Source organism: Hypanus sabinus, chromosome 7 (assembly GCF_030144855.1).
Source record: "Hypanus sabinus isolate sHypSab1 chromosome 7, sHypSab1.hap1, whole genome shotgun sequence".
In the NCBI taxonomy this organism is placed as follows: Eukaryota; Metazoa; Chordata; class Chondrichthyes; order Myliobatiformes; family Dasyatidae; genus Hypanus; species Hypanus sabinus.
The window spans coordinates 81901869-81923631 of NC_082712.1; the positions used below are offsets into that span (position 1 = coordinate 81901869).

At 46.9% G+C, this 21763-nt stretch overlaps 1 protein-coding gene across 2 annotated transcripts in view; it reads left to right on the forward strand.

The window, feature by feature from the left end:
* LOC132396902 (phospholipase D1-like) overlaps positions 1–21324 on the forward strand; it is a 176501-nt gene extending 155177 nt beyond the window's left edge. For both annotated transcript variants that reach the window (XM_059974974.1, XM_059974975.1), the window contains exons 19-25: positions 1502–1590; positions 3940–4053; positions 6803–6852; positions 8212–8346; positions 8830–8983; positions 12946–13063; positions 17467–21324. In XM_059974974.1, coding sequence (XP_059830957.1) covers positions 1502–1590; positions 3940–4053; positions 6803–6852; positions 8212–8346; positions 8830–8983; positions 12946–13063; positions 17467–17691 — 885 coding nt within the window. In that variant the 3' untranslated portion in view covers positions 17692–21324. The remainder of the gene's footprint in view (positions 1–1501; positions 1591–3939; positions 4054–6802; positions 6853–8211; positions 8347–8829; positions 8984–12945; positions 13064–17466) is intronic.
* Positions 21325–21763: the final 439 nt, after the last annotated feature.

The following is a 21763-nucleotide window of genomic DNA, read 5'->3' on the forward strand; positions in this document are numbered from 1 at the left end:
GGGTTCCTACTTGTCCGATCCAATGTCTATAAGCAGAGGCTCTCCCCAGGGCTGTGTTCTTTCACCCCTCCTGTTCTCGCTTTATACAAATGACTATACCGCCACAGATAAATCCATTAAAACGGATGACATGTCTGTAGTTGGTTTCATCTCCAATTATAACGTGACCTGCTGTCAAAGAGAGGTAGAGCATCTTTCAGCATTGTGTGCTTGGAGCTTAATGCTATCAAGACAATGGAGATGAGGATTGATTTTTGCTGACAACCCCTACCTTCCCCTCCCCCACTTTGAAATAAATGGTTGGGCTGTGTCTCTGTTGAGTCATTCGAATTATCACTATATTGAAGTTAAACAAGCACATTACACCCATCGCTGGGAAAGCCCAGCAGAGACTGCTGTCCCTGCAACCACATAAGGAAATTTAACATCCCAAGGCATATCTCAATAAATTTTCACTCAGCCATCGTTGACAATGTTGTAACCACCTCTATCACCGTTTGGTTTCCCGCCATCTCCTCCCTCTCCATCCAGGTTACAGCGAATGGTCCACATCATCGGCAATCTGCTTCTGACATTAGAAGACCTGCTGTGCTGCACAAATCATCCTCCCCTCTATGGAGTCTGCCTGGGTTCTTCCTCTTCTCCCCGCTCCCACTGGGCGGAAGATACTGAAGCCTGAAAGCACCTATCACCAGGCTCAAGGACAGCTTCTGTCCCACCGTTACCAGACCATCCAACAGTCACCTTGTTTGATAAACCTCATTCTGCCCCTCTGTGGCCCTTGCACCTCCTTGTCTGCCTGCACTGAACTTTCTTTGTAACTGTTACGCTTTATTCTGTGTATGGTTACAACGTACAGATGTGATGAAATTATTTGTATGGATGGCATGCAAAAGGTTCACAGGCAAATTTGTGAGATTTCTGTCAAGCCATACAGTTGTCAATAACACACTGATTCACTACTCACTGATTTCAATGTGAATTGCTCCAGAGCTCGCCAGGAGAGATTTCAGAATAAACCTGGTTCTAATACTGAGGGTAGCAATGCTTTGAATTCCACGCATATTTCAATGATAAGCCAATTTACCAATGTATTTGAGAAATACCAATCCCACAAATTGTTTGCAATTGGATCAGCTAGACGTTTATCAATCAGTTTACATGATTTGTGCTTAACCTTTCCCTCTCTTTCTCCTTCTCACCTCTCCCCTCCCTTACCCCTTCCCCCTCCTTCTCTCACTCTTCCTCCTTCTCTCCCTCCTCACTCCCCCTCATTCTCTCTCTCACTCCCCCTCATTCTCTCTCTCACTCCCCCTCCTTCTCTCTCACTCCCCCTCCTTCTCTCTCACTCCCCCTCCTTCTCTCTCCCCTTCTCCCACTCCCCCTCCTTCTCTCTCTCACTCCCCCCTCTCATTGTCTCTCACTGTTTCTCACCCTCACTCTCTCTCTCTCTCTCTCTCTCTCTCACTCTCACTCTCTTCCTGTTGTCACTTCCTCACAGAATCAGTTCTTCATCACCTGCGCAGACGAGCGCAGTGTATACAATCAGATTGGAGACATGATCGTCGAGAGAATCCTCAAAGCACACAGGTAACTCCTTGGATTTTTCCAGTCTGTGAGTATCCAACTGGACCGTTGAATCGTTCCTGAATTAATTGACGGTGGATATTGGAACACAGACAGTTCCCTGTCATTCATTGCTAACTAATTCTTGTCACAATGCTCCAATTTTTAAAATAGACGATAATTTTTGTAAGTACCAGGAACAGGGACCTGTTCCACCACACAACAAGTTCTGATCGTTTTTACCTCAAACGCCATTTCTTTGCCCTCTTGCATGTCATTTGGTTCTTCTAATACTTTTTGTCTCTTTTGTGACTGAGTTTTCCGGATATGAGAATTACAAAGACCCACCTGCCCTCTGAGTGAAGAGGCTCCCACTTCAGTTCCAAACACAAGAGATTCTGCAGGTGCTCGAAATCCAGAGCAACCCCACAAAATGCTGGAGGAACTCGGCAGGCCAGGCAGCATCTGTGGAGAGGAATAAACAGTTGATGTTTTGAGCCGAGACTCTTCAACAAGAAAGAATGGTGATGAAACCTGATGAAGGGTTTTGGCTCGAAACATCGACTGTTTATTCCTCTCTGCAGATGCTGCCTGGCCTGTTGCGTTCCTCCAGCATCTTGTGCGTTGCCTGCTTCAGCCCTGCGCCCTATGTTGAGACTGTGGCTATAAGTTCCAGGCCCCTAAGCCAGAGAAAATGTCCCCCATGTTCTATGCTGCTGAACCCATGTAGAAATGTTTACATTTCAATAGGGAGCTGTCCATCGGTCTGGGCCGACCATGGATGTTCCGTCCTAGCTGTCTAGATTCTCAAGCCAGGTCAGTACAATATGGAGGGCAAACTGTTACCCATTTAGCAGGCTCCCCTTCCCCACGCAGCTGATGAACCCAAAGGAACGGCAGAGACCGATACAGTTTGGCACCAGCAGCGTCGCAGGAGTTGCCATTCAGAGTTGAACTCCTTTAGGGACTCCAGCTCCGGAGTTTTCTTTGGGGTTTACTCACAAAGCCCTCCTCGTGAGTGGGTATAGCTGTAACGCAGCGAGGGTGTGAGATCAGAGCTGCTAACCACGGCTGATGAGCCTCATCTGCCCGAAGCAACTGGTGCCAGTAACCCGCCTCTGCCCCTTCTTCTGTCGCTAAAAACTGTTCTGCCAGGCTGAGTAGCTAAACCGCACATGAGGGCCAGGAGCTGGACTTGGTTGTCAGAGGCTATTTCAGATGCATATCATTGGGATCATTTAATAGGTGGTGGGAGCTTGTCCCCACTACCACCCCTAGCTATGACAACCTTAAGGAACCAATAGGGAGACATACCACACTGTGGATAATCGAGGTCCATCCTAATCAATTGGAAGGAATCTGTCCAATGGCCTGTCCAACTCTACAGGGCCGACCGAGGTCCAACCAGAAGTGCAGTGAAAAGCTGCTGGTGGAACTAGGCAGGTCAGGCAGCATCCATGGAGGGAAGTGGTCAGGTGACATTTCATCTTCTAAGGCAATTACTAAAGATGATTAATTGATATCTTAATCTTGGGTGGCACAGTGACAAAATATGTAGAGGAGCTGTCTCACAGACCCAGAGACCCAGGTCTGATTGTGTGTGTGTGTGTGTGTGTGTGTGTGTGTGTGTGTGTGTGTATATATGTATGTATATCTTGGTATGCTTTACGCACTGTCCCTGTGGCCAGGTGGATTTTCCCTGGGTGCTCTGGTTACTCCCTGCATCCCAACGATGTGTAGGGTCAGTGGGTTAGTCGGCCACTATAAATTGAACCCCGCGTCTCCAGTGTGTGGGTGAGGGGTAGGATCTGGGCAGAGCTGATGGGGATGTTTGTACATTCTGTGCCGTGTCGTATGACATGAACGATCGTGATCTTTCCATGACCATGATTGTTCTTGGTATATTTTTCTACAGAAGTGGTTTGCCATTGCCTTCTTCTGGGCAGTGTCTTTACAGGACAGGTGACCCCAGCCATTATCAATATTCTTCGGAGATTGTCTGCCTGGTGTCAGTGGTCACATAACCAGGACCTGCTCCCATGGCTCCACGTGACCCTGATTGGTGGGGAGGATGGGATGGAGGCTAAGCAGGTGCTACACCTTGCCCATGAGTGACCTGCAGGCCTTACATCTCCTTCGGTAGAGACGTATCTCCCCACCACCACCCACAGTGGGTTAATCGGCCACTGTAACTAGTCCCCCTTGTGTGCGTGGACAAGGGGTAGGATCTGGGCAGAGCTGCTGGGGATGCGGGGATTACAATAGGATTCATGTTAACAGGTGTTGGATGGTCACAGTGGACTCCATGCTTTGAAGATGCTGTCTCCATGCTGAAAGCCTGAGATGGTAACCAGCCTCTCTCCACTTCTCCAGGGCAAAGAAGAACTACCGCGTCTACATCGTCATCCCCCTGTTGCCTGGCTTTGAAGGAGACCTCTCTAGTGGCAGTGGGAATTCCATCCAGACTATACTGCACTTCACATTCCGGTACGGTTATTCCTCTTGGATTGGTGGCGCGGGACACTCTGTCCAAACCAAAGATAAAAGATTAGCTTTATTTGTCACATGTACTTAGGAGCGTGAAGTGAAATGCGTCGTTTGCATCCAAAACCCAAAATGCTTCCAGCGCAAACGTAGATTGCCCACAGCTCAGTTACCCTAACCAGTGCATCTGGGAGCAAACCGGAGAACCCGGAGGAAACCCACGCGATACAAACTCCGTACAGACAGCAGTGGGAGTTGAACCCCCATCTTCAGATGGCTGGCACTGTAAAGCGTTGCGCTAACCCCTATGCTGCCGTATTTTAGAAATTTATGTCAAGCCATATGGTTGGCATTGGCAGCTGAGCATGGGGTAAATGACCTCCCTGTATTTACCCCACTGAGGCTGTTATGAGTTTTGTATAATTCAATAGGAAAGCAGCAGCAACCGCTGGTTCAAGGTGAACTGCTCCTGAGCTTCATTAAAAAATTCCATCAGGTTTAGTATCACCGGCATATGTCATGAAATTTGTTGTCTTTGAGGCAGCAGTACAAAATAATAGAGAAAAAAATGAATTAATTACAGTAAGTATATATATAAAATAGTTAACATATAAGTAGTGCAAAAAAAAAATAGTGAGGTGCTGTTCATGGGTCCAGTGTCCATTCAGAAATCAGATGGCAGGGGGGAAGAAGCCGTTCCTGAATCATTAAGTGTGTGCATTCAGGCTTCTGTACCTCCTTCCTGACGGTGGCAATGAGAAGAGGGCATGACCTGGGTGATGGGGGTCCTTAATGATGGATGCCTCCTTGTTGAGGCATCACTCCTTGTTGTCCTATATGCCGTGGAGGCTAGTGCCCATGGAGCTGACTGAGGTTACAACTTTATGTAGTTTATTTTGACCCTGTGCAGTAGCCAGATGGTGATGTAGCCAGTTAGAATGCTCTCCTTGGTACACCTGTAGAAATTTGTGAGTGTTTTAGGTGACAAATCAAATCTCCTCAAACTCCTACCGAAATATAGCTACTGCTGTGACTTATGTGTAGCTGCTGTCGATATGTTGGGCCCAGGGTAGAACCTCAGAGATATTGACACCCAGGAACTTGAGACTGCTCACTCTGATCGTCTAAGTCAGTGTTGATAAACCAGACTCTGATTCTGTAGGGCAATGAAGCTTCAAATTCAACACACGTGGCTTAACAGTGATGGGCTGTTCAATCCCTCAGGCTGCTGGCCTCTTCATAGGAAGGATGTGGAATCTTTAGAGAGGGCACTGTAGCCATCCAAAGGCTCTTCAGAAGCCAAGATGAGGTATAAAATTTGTCATTTATGATTGTTTTAGAAAGTGCAAGGAAGAGGAAGCATTGAGAGAACAGAGAAAGGACGCATAAAAAATGTAGTCATATTCATCTCATACCAGAATGGAGATAACACAAGTTCCAGTGGTAAAAATTAGTCTATAAAATAGCCAGGTTCAAGCAATGTGACACCTCCTAATGAAAACTAAGAAATTTCTTGAAAAATACAGAAGCAACAGTATCATAATTACTGGAAAATTCACTGAACAATTACTGTGCAAAAGTCTTAGGCACGCTTATGTAACAAGGGTGCAGAAGACTTCTGCTCCCTACTCTGTTTGGAATGGAGAGCAAGTTTGTAAATCTTGTGGAGAAAAGTATTTTGGGAATGGTGAGGGGAAGCACCATGGAGTGGTGTGGGACAGTTGACAGAGAAGGAGTATGAGGGCCGGGGGGGTTGGTGGCAGGTAGAGACACACCCAGCCCTGAGACACCAGGCAAGGTCATTTGATTCCAAACAATTGGTTTATTGACTATTACAGGAGGGCTTTCCATTCCCTTCCCCTTTTCCCAGCCATGATTCCCCTCTCCCTGCCCCCTTCCCACTCACCGTCCACAATAGAGATCCATATCAGAATAAGGTTTATCATCACTCACATATGTCATGATTTTTTTGGAGCAGCAGTACAGTGCAATACATAAAATTACTGCTCCCTAGCTATCTATATGTGCCGGAGACTTTTGCACAGTACTGTACATGGGTGGTTTTCTAAAAATACAAATAAGCATAGGAAAGTTCAAGTACAAGAAAATAGCAGCTCTGCACCCAATCCAACAGTGCAGAAGAGATTTACCAGGATGCTGCTTGGATTGGAGAGCGTGTCCGATGAAGAGGGGTTGAGTGAGCCAGGGGTTTTTCCTCTGAGGAACCCTTGTTAGCTCCCATCGGAGATACATTGCTTCAACATATTTCCACGTATTCCATGATTTATTCCCCTCTCACACTAAAATGTCTTTTAGCCCATTTAATTTTTTTACACACACACACACACACACACACACACACACACACACACACACACTCACACTCTCACACACTCTCTCTCTCTCTCTCTCTCTCTCTCTCTCTCTCTCTCCCTCCCCCTCCCTCCCTTCCTCCCTCCCTCCCTCCCTCCCTCCCTCCCTCCCCAGGTCAGGCAGCACCTATGGAAATGAATAGACAGTTTTGGGCCGAGGCCCTTCATCGGGACTGGGAAGGAATGGGGTAGATGCCAGAATAGAATGGTGGGGGATAGGGGGAAGGGAGATAGCTAAAAGATGATGGGTGAGGCCAGGTGAATGGCAAAGGTAAAAGGCTGGAGAGGAAAGAACCTGGTAGGAGAGGAGAGTGGATCATGGGAGAGTTTCGAGTTTTACAAATAAATAACATTTCTCCTTTAAATCTCTCTTCATCCAGGTCCATGTGCAGAGGAGAGTATTCAATAGTTGAGCGTCTGAAAAAATACAGTAGGTATATTTCCTTATATCCAATAAAATTATCTGGTTAATTTATTGATTGAGATACAGCATGGAACAGGACCTCCCAGCCCTTTGAGCCTCGCCACCCAGCCACCCCCGATTTAACCCTAGGCTAATCACGGGACAATTTACAATGATCAATTAACTGGTAAGTCTCAGTAGTGTGGAGGAAACCCGTGCAGTCACGGGTCCTTGATGCTGGACGCTGCCTTCTTGTGGTAGTACTCCTCCCCGGTGTGCTCAGTGGTGAGGAGGGCCTTCCCTGTGATGGACTGGGCTGTGTCCACCACCTCTGTCGACTTGTCCATTCCTGATGAGTCTGGTCATGACCAAAGTTCAAATTAAATTTATTATCAAGGTACATGTAATTACTGTCTGTTATACTGCTGGTGTTTGGCTCTTTGTCCTTCGTCGTCGATGAAGACCTCAACATCATGGATGGTGTTGAGACTAGCGCTTGATTTGGATTTAATGAGGGAGAGTTGCACAGCGTCAGCTTCACTCACTCTTCCCAATTCCCATCTGGATCCAGTGGCAAGACAAGAGTCGAGATGGCTAGAGATGGGACTAGGCACAGTGGATGACCAGGACATCTTCTGTGTCTTGTGCTCTACATGTTCCACGACACTTGCAGAGACCATCTTCTCGACCATTGGTCCTTCCATTGGTCTCATCTGCTCAATCCACCGGAGTCTGTCTTCACATGCTGGGATAGCCGACTCCCTATCTCACCAAGAGTTTGAGGCCAAAGGTGGGCAAACCGCCTGAAAAGGACGTGGCATGTTCCCCCACCAGAGGTGCGACCCCTCTCTTTCACCACAACTCACTGGTATTTAGGGCAGCAATGAAGGCCTATCTCTGTCTATCAAACCAAACCTATGTTAGCCTTGATCTTGGCAGTGTTCGGGACTTCCTTCATCATGCCAGTAGTTCCCTCTCGGTTTTCATTACTGTCAGTTACACAAATCCCAGGTGGAGACTCAGGAATATCATCGCACTCAGATCTAGAAGGATTTTTCATTGTTGTTTTTGTAACAGTTTTTTTTTTGGCCAGTCAGGGTTGTTAGCCCTGAACTGGAGGACTGGTGAACCATTCTTGGTCTGGCCTCTGCCCTTCAAACTGTTTGCCATGGGTGACTCTTATCAAGAGCCGAAGCATAAAGCCCTGACTCCAGCCAACATAGCTCTCCAGGTCATTGAGGCACACAAGCCTCCAAACCACAACAAGGTTGTGGTCCTCTTGAAGGATTCATAAATGTTTGATGGGGAATAGTTGCTGTTGTCATTCAGTAAGGATGGTTTTAAATACTCAATAATGAGGCACTCACACCATGCATTCTTTTGCAGTGGGGGATAACTGGGTCAGCTACATCACATTCTGCGGGCTGAGGACTCAGGCTGAGCTGGACAGCAAGCTGGTGACAGAACTTATCTACATCCACAGTAAGATGCTAATTGCCGACGATCGCCAAGTGATTATAGGTGAGTGCTGATTGTTACCTGTCATGGTTACCAACAGGAGTCCAGGGCATGGCTAGTCAGTTAGCAAATGGCAGTAGAAAGTACAGTGAGGAAGGTCATCAAATCTTGTTAATTTGGGTAAGTGGGACAAGAAATACGCAAATGGAGCTTAATTCTGCGTTTTGGAAGTTAAATCACAGTCGGACTTTCACAGTGCACAACAGAGCTCTGGGGAGTGTTTAGAAACGAGGAACTGTGGAGTTACAAGTACATGGTTCCCTGAAAGCCACGTCACAAGTAGACAGGGTGGGGTCAAAGATTTATGGCATGCTGACCTTCATCAGTCAGGGCATTAAGTATAAATGTTGGGCTATCATGGTGCAGTTGTACAGACTTACCAAAGGGGTAGGGAGAAGGTTAACTGGTCTCCCCTTCTCTGTATATATCGTCCTCCCCCATGTCCCCGTCACCATTGTAACCTTGGTGCCTTTCTTCCTCAATCAGGTTCGGCAAACATAAATGACCGGAGCATGTTGGGAAAGAGGGACAGTGAGATGGCTGTACTTGTGGAAGACAGTGAGATGGAGGCGTCTGTCATGGATGGCCAGGAGTATCAGGCAGGACGCTTCGCACTGAATCTCCGGCGAGATTGCTTCAGGTACGTCTAATACTTCACACTTCTGCTGTAAACTGCAATGGTAGCTTCAGCATCAAGTGTTGTCCATGTAGTGCTCTCCCATCACCTGCTGTCGAGATTAGCATGAATGTGCTCGGGGCATCTGCATTCAGAGTTCATTTCCATAGTCCACTGTAAGCAAGTTGGTACGTTCCTTCCCATCTGCACGCTGGTTTCCTCTCGGTGCTCTGGTTTCCACCCACAGTCCAAGCACCTTCCAGTTAGTAGGTTAATTGGTTATTGTAAATTGTCCCATGATTAGGTTTCGGTTCAAAAGGTGAGTTGCTGGAGGGTGCAGCTCAAAAATTAGGCACTCTATCTCAAACTGAATAAATAAGACGGCAGAATGGGGATAGATAATATAGCCATCATTGAATGGCAGTGTGGAATTGAATGACTAAATGATCTAATACTTCTATATCATAAAGACAATTATAACCACTCTTGACGTCATTGGGGCATTGGTGCTACTGATGTCATTGGGGTATCTGTGTTATTGATATTTTTGAGGCATTGGTGCTATTGACATCATTGGGACATTGATGCTATTGACATCATTGGGACATTGGTGCTATTGACGTCATTGGGGCATTGGTGCTATTGACGTCATTGGGGCATTGGTGCTATTGACGTCATTGGGACATTGGTGCTATTGACATCATTGAGGCATTTGTGCTTCTGACAGCACTGGGGCATTGGTGCCATTGACGCCATTGGGGCATTGGTGCTACTGACAGCACTGGGGCATTGGTGCCATTGACGCCATTGGGGCATCGGTGCTACTGACAGCATTGGGGGGTTGAGTACAACAGTCACAAAGTTGTTTAGAACCCATTTGGAATTCTCCAACTTCAAACAATTTGCTACTTCTTTCTAGTAGTGTCAGGACTGACCACTTTAACCCTCTCCCTTTTCAAATGGTTCAATTTAATATTAGAGAATGTACACAATATACAACTTGAAATTCTTACTCTTCACAGACATCCACAAAACAAGAAACCCCCAAAGAATGAATGACAGTAACATCAGAACCCCAAAGCTGCCTCTCCCCCCCACACACAAGCTGCAGCAGAAGCTTGCCCCCTGCCACCCCTTGTACCAGCAGAAGCATCGACCCCTCTCCAACAGCCCACCATGCAAGCAATGTCAAAAACCCCCAAAAAGACCTTGATCGATCAAAAGCTACAATCCATAGCCCAGCACTTCAGTATCTCAGACAGGCTCACTCTCTCTCTCCCCATCAAGGGAGAGAAGTGTCACTCTCCTGCGACAGTGACACTTGTTCCAATGTTACAACTTGATTATACAGCATTATATTGCTATTAGACAATAGCAACACACAATACCCAGATAATAGAGCTTAACTGTCCCTTCACTGTCATATTATCACAGCCTAATGCAATAGGACAGCACGATCGTGCAGTGGCCAGCACAACACTTCACAGTGCAGGCAACCCGGGCTCATTTCCTGCCACTGCTTGTGAGGGGTTTGTTCATTCTCCCCATGACTGCATGGGTTTCCTCTTATGGTCCAAGGACATATAAGTTGGTAGGTTATTTGGTCATTGTAAATGGCCCTGATATTAGACTAGGGTTAAATAGCAGGGTTGCTGAGGCAGCAAAGCTCGAAGGGCCAGAAAGGCCTATTCTCACTGTACCTCAATAAATAAATAAATAGATAAATAGATAGATATATCTCAAACACAAGATTCTGCAGATGCTGGAAATCCTAAGTTACACACACAAAATGCTGGAGGAATTCAGCAGAGCAGGTTTTATCTATAGAAAAGAGTAAACAGTCGATGTTTCAGGCAGAGATCATTCTTCAGGAATGGTCTTGGCCTGAAATATCAATTGTTTACTCTTTTCCATAGACACTTTTCCTCAGCCTGGCCTGCTGAGTTCCTCCAGCATTTTGTGTGTGTTGCAGATGGATATAACTACAGTTTTAAACCGCACACCTGTGAGGTATTGTGCTTTGGGAGGTCAATATAAGGTGAAGGTGCTCAGTTTGTGCAGAGGGATCTTGGGGTCCAAGTCATTGCTCCCTGAAAGTGACAACACAGGTAGACAGAATGGTAAAGAAGGCTTATGGCATGCTTGCCTTCATTGATTGGGGAACTCATGTTTCAGTTGTATAAAACTTTGGTTAAACTGCATCTGGAGTATTGTGTGGACTTCTGTACAGGAAGGATATGGAGGCTCTGGTGAGGATGCACTAAGATGATGCCTGCATTAGAGAGTATTGGGGGTGCCGTGGTGTAGTAGTTAGTGTAACACTAATACAGTGACAGCAATCTAGGTTCAATTCCTGCCACTGTACATTCTCCCCGTGACCACATGGATTTCCTCCAGATGGTCCAGTTTCTTCCCACATTCCAAAGGCATATAGGATAGTAGGTTAATTGGTCACATGGGCTGGAAGGGCCTGTTACCTGTTGTATCTCCAAATAAATAAAAATCTTTGCAATAAGGAGAGACTGGAGAGATTTGAATTGTTTTTACTGGAGAATCAGTGGCTGAGGTGAAGCTTGATAGATGTATGTAAAGTTATGAGAAGCATAGATAAGTTAGGCCCTCAGAATCACTTTCCCAGGGTCATTATCATTATGTGCCTTGTTGTATGACATGGGTGAGCATTATCTTTCCCATGACCATGATTGTTTCGGCAATTTTTTCTACAGAAGTGGTTTGCCATTGGCTTCTTCTGGGCAGTGTCTTTACACGATGGGTGACCCCAGCCATTATCAATACCCTTCAGAGATTGTCTGCCTGGTGTCAGTGGTCACATAACCAGGACTTGTGATCTGTACCAGCTGCTTATACAACCATCCACCACCTGCTTCATGTCACCCTGATCGGGCAGGGAGGAGGTGGAGGGGGGCTAACCCAGGTGCTACATTGCCCAAAGGTGACTTGCAGGCTAGCGGAGGGAAGGAGTACCTTACACCTCCTTGGAAGAATCCTATCTCCACTCAGCTACCCAATTTCCAAGGGTAGAAATGTCAAATACTAGAGGGTGTAGCTTTAAGGTGAGGAGAGAAATTATTTACACAGGGAGTTGTAGGTATCTAGGAATAGAGCCAGAAACAGATACGATGGAGGCATTTAAGAAGAATGTAGACATGCATGGGAATGTGTAGAGAATGGAAGATACAGGTCACATGCAGACGGAAGGGATTTGTTTATTTTGGCATGACAATCGGTGCTAGATCTTGATGGGCTGAAGGGCCTTTTCCTATGCTGTACCTATGGATGTCTCCAGTTTCCTCCAACATTCCAAAGATACCCGGGTTCATAGGTTAGTAGGTCGTGAGTGTGCCATATTGACTGGAAGCATAGCTGCACTTGCAGGCTGACCCCAGCACATCCACGGACTGTAAATCAAAATCAGGTTTAGTATCACCAGCATATGTCATGAAATTTGTTGTCTTTGTGGCAGCAGCACAATGCAATACATAATAATAGTGAGAAAAAAATAAGTAAATCAATTACAGTAAGTATATTAAATAGTTAAATTAAAAATAGTGCAAAAGCAGAAATAATATTAAGAAGAGTAGTGAGGTAGTGTTCATGGGTTCAATGTCCATTTAGGAATCAGATGGCAGAGGGAAAGAATGTGAAATGACACATTTCACTGTATGACAAATAAAGCGCGATTTGTTCTTTTTTGTGCATTGGGAGTTTGATGTTTTTCTTTGAACGGGTTCCATGGTGTTTCTTTGTTTTGTGGCTGTCTGTGAGGAAGATGAATCTCAGGGTATATACTGCATCATACATTGACAATAAGACCTGAACTCTCTTCCACAGAATTTGTCTTTGGGTTTCTGATGTCAAGATGGAAAGAGTTCATGGCTATCTGTGGGGAATATGAATCTCAGGGTTGTATACTCCATACATAATGTGATAATAAGTATACTTAGAACTTGAACTCTCTTCCACAGGATACATCTTGGGCTCTCTGATGCCGAGATGGGAAGAGTTCAGGATCCAGTGAGTGATCAGTGCTTCCAGGAGATCTGGAATGCCACAGCAACCAGGAATGCAACCATTTATGACCAGGTGAGTTCTACTGCAGGATACCTGTCCTAGGACACACCTGTGGGCTCTATATGAGGTGTGCTGGACCACTTTCTTGACCTGTAGCTATGATGTCACAGCTCCCATGATGCCCCTTACTCTGAAGTCAGATGTTCTGAAGTGTCTCACATGGCTTTAGCAGCACTGTGGTAGAGGGGGTAGAATCACCATCATACCTCCAGAGATCTGTGGTTCAATCCTGACATGTGGTGCTATTTGTGTGGAGCAAACCCACCACAGTTTGCTTTGTTCTGGTACTCTTGTTCTGTTGAGTTATACAACATGGAGACAAGGCCCTTCAGCCCAGCTCACCCATGACAACCAAAGCGCCATGTTCCTGCATTTGACCCATGTCCCTCTACCAGGGGTTCCCAACCTTTTTTATGCCATGGACCAATATCATTAAGCAAGGGGACTGTGAACCACAGGTAGGGAACTCTTGCTCTAAACCTTTCCTGATCATGTACCTGTCCAAGTGCCTTCTATACGTTACTGTTCCCACCTCTCCCACTTCCTCTGGCAGCTCATTCCATCCACCAGCACCTTCTGTATGGAAAACCAACCCCTCTGGTCCCCTTCAAATCTTTTCCCTCTCAGCTGCCCTGTAGATTCCAACTCTCTTACCCTGCGAGAAAGACTGACCATCCAGCCAGTCGATGCCCCTCCTCCCCATGATTCCTCCCACATCCCAAAGGCGTTTCAGTTGGTTATTAGCTGTATATTATTCCTAGTGTACGATGAGGGGTAGAATCTGATGAGAGTATGAAAAGAACATGATAGAGCATTGCTTGTTCCTTGGTTATGTGCTGTGTCGTGTGACATGGGCGATCACAATCTTACTGCGACCATGATTGCTCTTGGCAAATGTTTCCACAGAGCTGGTTTGCCATTGCCTGCTTCTGGGCAGTGTCTTTACAAGATGGGTGACCCCAACCATTATTGATACTCCTCATACTCTGCCTGGTGTCAATGGTCACATAACCCAGATTTGTGGTATGCACAGCTGCTCATATGACCATCCACCACCTGCTCCCATGGCTTCACATGACCGCGATTGAAGGGCTAAGCAGGTGCTACACCTTGCCCAAGAGTGACCTGCAGGCTAGTGGAGGGATGGAGTACTTTACATCTCCTTTGGTAGAGAAATATCTCCACCCCACCACCCAAGCAAATACATTAACACCATTTAAAAGACAGGTGGGTAATGAATTAGTGGGGTAAGGCTAAATGCTGGAAAATGGGACTAGTGTGGATGGGGCATCTAGGTCAGCCAGGACCAGCTGGGCTGAGAGGCCGGTTTCCATGCAGTGTGACTGAATGAGGGTGCAGCCTAGCAGGGGTGGTGAACCTACGGCACACGGTTTCAAGACAAGACCCTTCTTCAGGACTGTAAAGGAAGGGGGGGAAGGAGGATAGCTAGAAGGTGATAGGTGAAGCCAGATGGTTGAGAAAGGTCAAGGGCTGGAGAGGAAGGAATCTGATAGGAGAGGAGAGTGGACCGTAGGATAAAGGGAAGGGGGAGGGGACCCAGGGAGAAGTAATAGGCAGCTGACAAAAAGAAAAGGTCAGAGTGGGGAATGGAGTGTGTGCGGGGGGTGGGGGGGAGGTTTGTTCTCTGGAAGGAGAAATCGATATTCATGCCATCAGGTTGAAAGTTATTGCTCCTCCACCCTGAGATGGCCTTGTCTTGACACAAGAGGAGGCATTGACAAATGGAGACATTGTAGCAGGAATGGGAATCTGAATTATAATGCTTGACCAGCGGGAGGTCCCGCTTGTGGGAGAGGTCTAGAGGTGATCGATGCAGTGGTCCCCCAATTCACATGGGTCTTGCTAATGTAGCAAAGGCCGCATGGGGAGCACCAGACACCCGAGTGGATTCGCGGTGAGGTGTTGTCTCACCCGGAAGGACTGATTGGAGGCGAGGGACACAGGTGGAGCACCTTGGCTGCTTTCAGGGATCAGTGCCAGGAGAGAGATTAATAGGGAGGGATGAATGGACAAGGGAATCACAGAGGGAGTGATCCCTGCCTTTGTAAAGCTGATGTTGAAGCACCCTAGGCTGCATTTTCCCCTGACATCACCATCATCGCTGGACGAGGTGCTGGCTGAGGTGGAGAGAGCAGATGCAATTTTAGCCCCCCCCCCACCCCCCCAAGATGTCCCAGTATCATCCCCATGCCACAAGCCTGGGCTCGTGTCACCAGTGCGGTGGAGGAGCCCGTGAAACAAGTCTGACCAACACTGCGCGGGCCCGTTGCATGCCACAGGATGATCTCTGCTACTGGTGTGGTGAGGCTGACCATGTGGCGCGGGACTGCTCCGCTCCAGTGCAGCCATCAGGAAACATTGGACAGGCGGCACCGCCCAAGGCCTCTAGCAGAATCACTCTCCAGTGGGCCATTTGGGAGAAAAGCAAGACTTACACGTGGACTGCATGGTGGAGGGTATCAGATGCCGTGTGTTGGTGGACAAAGAGTCAACCGTCACTATCATTCGTCCTGGTGTCCTCCCCAAGACAGGTCTGCTGTCCCCGCCTGGGTGTACAACAACGGCGATCCAGTGACTGGCAACTGTGTGGCAATGGGAGGGAAGAGGAGGGGAAAAGCACAGTGGAACACGAGGTGTGGCTAGCCAACATCCGAAAGTCCTGCATCATTAGCTTGGACCTGCTGTCCTGCTGGGGTAGGGGGAGGAAGCTCGTGTGGCTGTGCCGGGGAAAATGCTACCTTGCTGCTGAAGCCATGGCTCTCCAGTGGGGCAGCTCCAGAAAACAGACCCGAGGGCAAAAAAAATCACCACTGGGCTCACAGTGGTCCGCCGCTGTGCAGCACACCCAACGCAGCGCAGCGGAACCGTGGGCGAACGGCGGTAGTGGCATTTCAGGTGGCAGCTGGTGTCGAGGTAGACCTTAAGCAGCAGCTGCACAGCGAGTAGTTAGGCGACCCCGTGCTGGCCCACCTGAGGGGATAGCTGAACGTGAGACGGCAGCTGGAGTGGGCAGACATCTCCGCCCTGGATTGGTGACCGTTTTTCAATGGCGACAGACGTCTCCTGCAGCTGGTGGTCCCCTGGGGGCTCCAAGCCACAGTGCTGCAGTCGTTGCACGGGCTGGTGGGAGTCACATAGACATTGGCGAGCTGTGCAAATACTTCTATTGGCCTGGGTACAGGCAGGATGTGGAGCTGTTCGTGCACAGCTGTGTTGTTTGCACATCCCAAAAGGGACCAGGGTGCCAGTACAGCAGTATCTGGTAGGAGCCCAGCATGAGTCTCCTGCCCCACCCAAAGAAGAGACTATCCCCTAAGCTTGAAAGCCATTAGAAGGGGTTGGGAGAGGCGCTCGATTGCATCTCCCATGTGGTATACCAAGTGCGATTGCCCGAGCAGCGGAAGGCGGTCGTGCTGCTCCAGGACCGACTGGCACCATATCGGCCCTTAGCCACCACTTTCCCAGCGAGGCTGAAGGAAAGAAATGATACTCTGAGTACCCAGCCTCTTGCCTCACCATACAGTGCCTCCATTGGAGGGGGGGTGGGCGGCTACAGACACTGACACACCACAGCGCTCCAGACGGCAGCACTGATCACCACCAGGACTTCTGGACTTCATGTGGACTCTGGGGTTGCTTTGGATGGCTGACCTCTCAGGTGGGGGCAGTGTGACTCTCTGGGGAGGGGGCGTAGTCGACAGCCTGCCCCAGCATTCCTAGTGGTCAGTGTTATTTATTGTTACCTTTTAGCTTGGGTTTATTTGCTTGTGTGTTTGTGGGTCACCCTGACTGTAACTGGGGTGTGTGATCATCACCTCCCCCATATGTATGCGACTAAGTAGGTTCTTTCCCCGGTCAACCCCGGTCTGGTTTTGTACTTTTTTTACAATTTAGTAAAAAGAGCTGTTGAGTTAAATGAGCTTCTCTGGTCCATCATCATGGACTGAATGCTCGCCACAATATGTTTAGCGGTTGAATCATATTAGACGAAGAAATGATGTAATTTTTAAAATTATCTTTCTAAAAGATTAGTATTAATAGTTTTTGAACAGGTTTTCTAAAATACCATTTAATTTTATCTGTCTCTGTTATACTTTTATTAATAGTAAAACAATACTGATAAGTAAGCAACTGAATTCATCATCTTTCCCTTAAAAATCCCTAATTATTGTTAGTTGATCAATGTTAATCTCTGCTCAAAATTGCCATTGTGCGCAAGAGAATTTTTGGCAGACTATCCCCCAAGGTTGACTATCCGACGAGAGGTTTAAAGGCTTTTCCTATTTAGCTCTGTTACTGACACGTTTTTATGTACAAAATTATTTGACCAGTTTTAATTAGATGTTGTATTTCCCTCTTTTTCTCCCATTCCACACCCACCCCCACCCGCACAGGTTTTTAAATGTCTCCCATCGAATTCTACTCCAAACCTGGAGGAATTGCGTGCATTTGTGTCGGCGCCTGCCCTTGTGACTGAGAATCCCGAGGAAGCTCGGGAGAAGATCAAGGAAGTCCGTGGCTTCTTGGTCCAATATCCACTCTACTTCCTGTGTGACGAACACCTACTGCCTCCACTGAACACGAAAGAAGGTATGGTTCCAACTGAAGTTTGGACCTAATCGGAATTCTGCCAACTGGTTGAAAAAATACTTGGACCAGCTTCAGATCTTAATCCCTCTAACTTTTGTACCTTTCCCTCGAAAACACACGCAATGGTCCATTTGAGTGACTGTAATAGAAGGTCATGTGGACTCTGGAGTTGGTAACAACCAATCAGAATGTCTTCATCAAAAATGAGATTTTCAGTCTTCCCCTTTGGCTTACTGCTGATCACTCCAACATGCTTGGTGGAAAGAGAAATTGGACGTACCATCAGCAGATGTCACGTGTGTCCAAATGTTTTCTGGTTGCCCAGCACCATGAAAAACACCCGGAAGACCCCTGAAGACAACCTGCCTCAGAAGCTGCTGAGTGGTTATACATCTCTCCGCTGTTTACAGGTCCCCACGTGTCACTTTTTCTCATGTTTGTTTTCAATTTTTTTATTATGAAATTGTACAAATCAAATGTTAAAGGAGCACTATCTTCTAGAATTCTTCACACTATTGCTAGCATCCCTGAGAAACACTGGAACGAGCTTTGTGCACTTTGTTGCTTGCTTTGAGTTACTGATTATGTTTTGCCAGCTGTGCACACAGCTTGTCGATCTTCTTAAATACAATCTTTTGATAGTTTCATTCTGCATCTCAAAGTCTGACCATCACCAATATGTGCCGTGTTGTATGACATGGGTGATCATGGTCTTGATCATGATTGGTCTTGGCTATTTTTTTCTACAGAAGTGATTCTTATTCTTCGGAGATTGTCTGCCTGGAGTCAGTGGTCACATAACCAGGACTTGTGATGTGCACCAGCCGCTCATACGACCATCCACCACCTGCTCCCATGGCTTCACATGACCCTGATTCAGAGGGGTAGGGGGTTAGCTAAGCAGGTGTTACACCTTGCCCATAAGTGATCTACAGGCTAGCAGGGGAAGGAGCACCTTACACCTCCTTTGGTGGAGATGCATCCACCACCCAAGAGGTAGAGATGGGGTGGACAGAGTCTTTTGCCCAGGATGGAAACATGAGATACATTGTCCAGAGGCCCAAAATGAGAGGAGGGAGATATAAAGGAGATTTACTAGAGAAGTTCAGAGCGATGGGTGCCTGGGATGATAAAACAGCAACGTGGTAGAGGCATTTGGGCAGGCCCATGAACAGGCAGGGATGGAGAAAGATGGATCACCTGCAGGCAGGCCAGATTGGTTGGCAGAAACATAGTGAGCTGAATGACCTGTTTCTGTGCTGTACCCTCCTACGTTCTCCACTGTCCACGAGAAAGAGTGCTCATTACTTCGGTTCATGTGACCCATTGAGTCTATGGTGGCAACTGGTTATCCCCCTTTATTTTTCTCCACGGACCCCTCTATTAATAGTAGGGGTCCATGACTTCAAAGGGGTAGGGAACCCCTGCCTTGCACCATTCTCTTTCATGCATGCCCACCCATTCCACCACTACTATGTCCACTTATCTTAGGTGCTTTGGAGGAAAGGGGAAGTCCATGCCATCACAGGGACAACAGGCAGACTCCACACAGACAGAGTTCAAGTTTAATTGTCAGTCAATCATACATGAGTACCCATCAACACAGACAAACAAATCAGTGTAACTGTGGGGTCAAGGTGCAAAACACACTACTGACAGTCACACACAGCACAAAGCACACAAGCAGTAAAATAGAGTCACACAAAGAATATAATCCAAGGCTCTGTTGCAGATATCTTCAAAGTTCAAAGTACATATATGTCACCATATACAACCCTGAGAGAATTTTTTTGCGGGCATGCTTAATAAATCTATAGAATAAAACTATAACAGAATCAACTAGAACATTCAACCAGACTGCAGAAAACAAAAAAACTGTGCAGATACAATGAGAAAGAAATAATAATAAGCAATAAATACAGAGAACATAAGATGAAGAGTCCTTGAAAGTTAGTCCATAGGTTGTGGGAATATTTCAGTGATGGGACTAGTGAAGTTATCCCCTTTGTTCAAGAGCCTAATGGTTGAGGGGTAATAACTGTTCCTGAACCTGGTGGTGTGAGTTCTGAGGCTCCGTACCTTCTTCCTGATTGCAGCATGGTTTGGGTGGTGGGGATCCCCAGTGATTAAACACAATATGGCTTGTCTTCTTCCGAATGAACACTAGGGGGACAGAGCCGACGCCGCACCACATTGCTTCTGGTGGAGCACGCTGACTCCGTCACCTCTCTCAGCCGGCACCATGGTTTGAGGCATAGTTGTCGCCACAACCAGAGTCCTTGTAGCTACGATCGTAGCAGCACTAGCTGCTCACCTTAAACCGATTCCCTATGTATCTAACAGAGCATTGTGCTGCCCAAGAACCCATCACAGCTCATGAAGTGTATTGCCATCTGCACAAGTCTGTGTGCGCACAATGTGCAATGGAAACCCTACCTGCATCAGCACCGCCGGCTCATCACATCGGACACAACTTTCAGAAGAAACACAAAAATTATACAAGAAAAAACAGAACAAAATAAAGTCCTTTGTAGTGCAAAGAGTCTGTTGTGTTGCTACACCAAGGTGGTGATTAGGGTTGTGCCAGCTGGGTTCAAGCAGGCTTCTGCACCTCCTGCCCAATGGGTGCTATGAGACTATGGCATGGCCAAGATTGCCCCAGTTGTAAGAAGATCATGAGGCAATAAAGTATAGGAGCAGAATTTCATCATGGCTGATCCACTTTTCCTCTCAGCCCCTATCTCCTGCCTCCTCCCCTGTATTCCCTCATGCCCTGACCAATCAAGAATCTATCAACCTCTACCTTAAATATACTAAAGACTTGGCTCTGCAGCTGCCTGTGGGAACAAATTCCATAGATTCACCATTCTCTGGCTGAAGAAATTCCTCCATTCTAAAAGGACACCCCTCTAATCTTCAACTGTGTCCTCTGGTCTTAGACTCCCCCCACTAGAATCATTCTCTCTATTGAAGGCTTTTTCCATTCAATGAGGTCACCTCTCATTCTTCTGAATTCCAGTGAGTACAGGCCCAGGGCCACCAAACACTCCTCATATGATAAGATTTTGAATTCTAGAATCATTTTCGTGAACCTCCTTTGAACCCTCTCCAATATTAGCACATGCTTTCTTAGATAAGGAGCCCAAAGCTGCTCACAATACTCAAAGTGAGGTCAAATATAGGAAATCTAGCAGGAAGAACAATAATACAATAATCTGCTATCTTCAGTGATAATAGTGAAAGGGAAAACTGAGTCCTTATCACACTTTCACATTCTCCAGTTCAAGGTGATATCTAGAGGACACTGCCTCTCAGCAGGGAGACGATCCCTCAGTGCTACCATGCACTTGCATAGATCAATGCCTCGTGAACTTTGAGTAGGACCAACAATCTTCAAACTCAAAGCCAAGGGTGCTACCACCAAGCTAAACCTCGTGTGGCTCTCACAGCAGGAGCAAAGTTGTCATTGCCGAGACAGGTTCAACAATCAGGCATGTGGCTGGAACTCATGGTCTTAAAATCACACTGTGCACCGTTCCTTGCTGATTCCTGTCCAAATGCTGCTGACGTCTTGCTTGTCTTTCAAAAGATATATTAATATTAACCATATTTTTGTATAAATAAAATCTTCCCTGCCATTACCTTGTTCTGTTATTATTTCATCCTCATCCAGGCTCCAGATTAAATGTTCAGGGTGGATAGAGTTAATTGAACCTAAGCAGAGTAATTGGTTTATTATTGTCACATCTACTGTGATACAGGTTCCATCAAGTTGTTATAACTGGGGGGTGGTAGAGGGGGCTGAGCTCTATTAACTGCTCCCAATGGTGTACGTCTCAAACAGCCTCTGACAACCAAGTCCAGCTCCTGGCATTCACATATGACTTAGGTACTAAGTCTAGCAAAACCATTTCTACTGACTGGATGGGCAAAGGTGGGTTACTGGCGTCTTGAAGCAGGCCTCGATCGCTCACTCACTCTACCGATGTACAGTGAAAGCCGCTTACATGCTCTTCCCTTCCACTGAGCCCTTACCCCTGACAGCACATTTCAGGCACCCATCACTCTCTGCATTAAAAAACAACTTGCCCAACACATCCC